General features: G+C 35.4%; 1 protein-coding gene across 1 annotated transcript in view; it reads left to right on the forward strand.

Annotated features, from left to right (window-relative positions):
- LOC106475169 (L-galactose dehydrogenase-like) overlaps positions 1-1,674 on the forward strand; it is a gene marked incomplete at its 3' end in the record, with an annotated part of 6,611 nt that overhangs the window by 1,816 nt on the left and 3,121 nt on the right. The window contains exon 2 of the mRNA XM_013935867.2: positions 64-192. Coding sequence (XP_013791321.2) covers positions 64-192 — 129 coding nt within the window. The remainder of the gene's footprint in view (positions 1-63; positions 193-1,674) is intronic.

Below are 1,674 nucleotides of genomic sequence, written 5' to 3' on the forward strand. Positions count from 1 at the left end.
TTTCTGTTTATGATGTATATACACTAGACGAATAACTCTTTTTTTTTTAACCTGTAATTCTAGATACACACAATACTGGAAACATGTTGCCACAGACGTTTATCCCGGGTTTCCATAGTGAAGTTGATGTTCGAAAGATGACGTACAAGTCCTTAGGTACCACGGGGATGTTAGTATCATATCTCAGCCTAGGTGAGTTTATACTGACACAAGTTAAATTAACCCTCATCACGTAACAGTATATTAAATGTGTTGGTGAATACAAAAACAGTGTTAAACGTTTGCTGAGGAAATACTCTTGATGAATCAGTTGATAAGATGTTTCATTGATTGCACTCTATAATTCAATTAAACTTCAGCATTATTCGGCGTAAGGTATAACCCTAATGATAAGGATAATTTCTTTGGCAAGTTACTTTACGACACCTGTAACTTCTGGACTAACTTTATACGTGTCAGAATATATCATAATGATATAGGAATCATGTGATATGTTACAGCGAATGTTTGACCGCTGTAAAAAACACCAGTAAACAAACAGGAATACCCTGATTGGTGTATTTCATAATTTCTATAACTACTTTTATCTGCGGTAATCGGAGTAGTTCATGTGTAAGTCGTAAGAAGTTTCGGTTTCTACCTCTTTGCGGTAACCTGTGAAGACATGTGATGGTGAAGTATTAATGTCGTGTTTAATAGTTTGGAAAATATCTCTCTGATGGTGCCACCTGTACATCTACTGGTCACTTTAAGACGACATTCCCACTATATTTCTAGAACAGCTTATATATTATTACATACCAAAAAATAATACACAACATGTGGTGGTTGATTTACCTGTATAGTCTGTATAGTAATGGATAAGAGCAAGGATCTTGTACTTTCAAAGGGGTATGATAGATGGTGCCCTTCTAACAGAACTGTTATTTATGAAACGCCGTTTCTTTAATAGCCAGTTCAAAGTCATCTTTCTTCACGATCTATAAACAGCACTAGTTGAAAGGGGTTGAATTTGTCATTAGGAAAACTGTGGTCTTCAATACAAAGACAAGATAATTGGATCATGTTCCAGTTGACCGATTTTTTCAACAGAGGGCAGGATTCAACTATCTTCAACCGTACTATGTGAAGAACATTATAAAAACTCATATTATCAGATGCAAAAAGATTTCAGTGCTGCTTTGGACACAAACTGTCAACAATGAATGACTGGAAACATATAACGTGGTCATTTCACCCTTATCTGTACAGACGGTTGAGTAAAAATATAGAGAACATCACAAAATTTGATTGGCACTGTTTGTCTTCATCTATAACAACAGAAACTGTCATAGGAGTTTTTGTATATTTTGTTACTCACTTATTGCAGGTCTGAAATAAACATTGTTGGGACCGGTAGTAAGTTTGATTTGTTTGTTTTGTTACTCACTTATTGCAGGTCTGAGATAAACATTGTTGGGACCGGTAGTAAGTTAGATTTGTTTGTTTTGTTACTCACTTATTGCAGGTCTGAGATAAACATTGTTGGGACCGGTAGTAAGTTTGATTTGTTTGTTTTGTTACTCACTTATTGCAGGTCTGAGATAAACATTGTTGGGACCGGTAGTAAGTTTGATTTGATTGTTTTGTACTCACTTATTGCAGGTCTGAGATAAACATTGTTGGGACCGGTAA

The sequence above is a fragment of the Limulus polyphemus genome, unplaced genomic scaffold (assembly GCF_000517525.1).
Source record: "Limulus polyphemus unplaced genomic scaffold, Limulus_polyphemus-2.1.2 Scaffold8171, whole genome shotgun sequence".
NCBI lineage: Eukaryota > Metazoa > Arthropoda > Merostomata > Xiphosura > Limulidae > Limulus > Limulus polyphemus.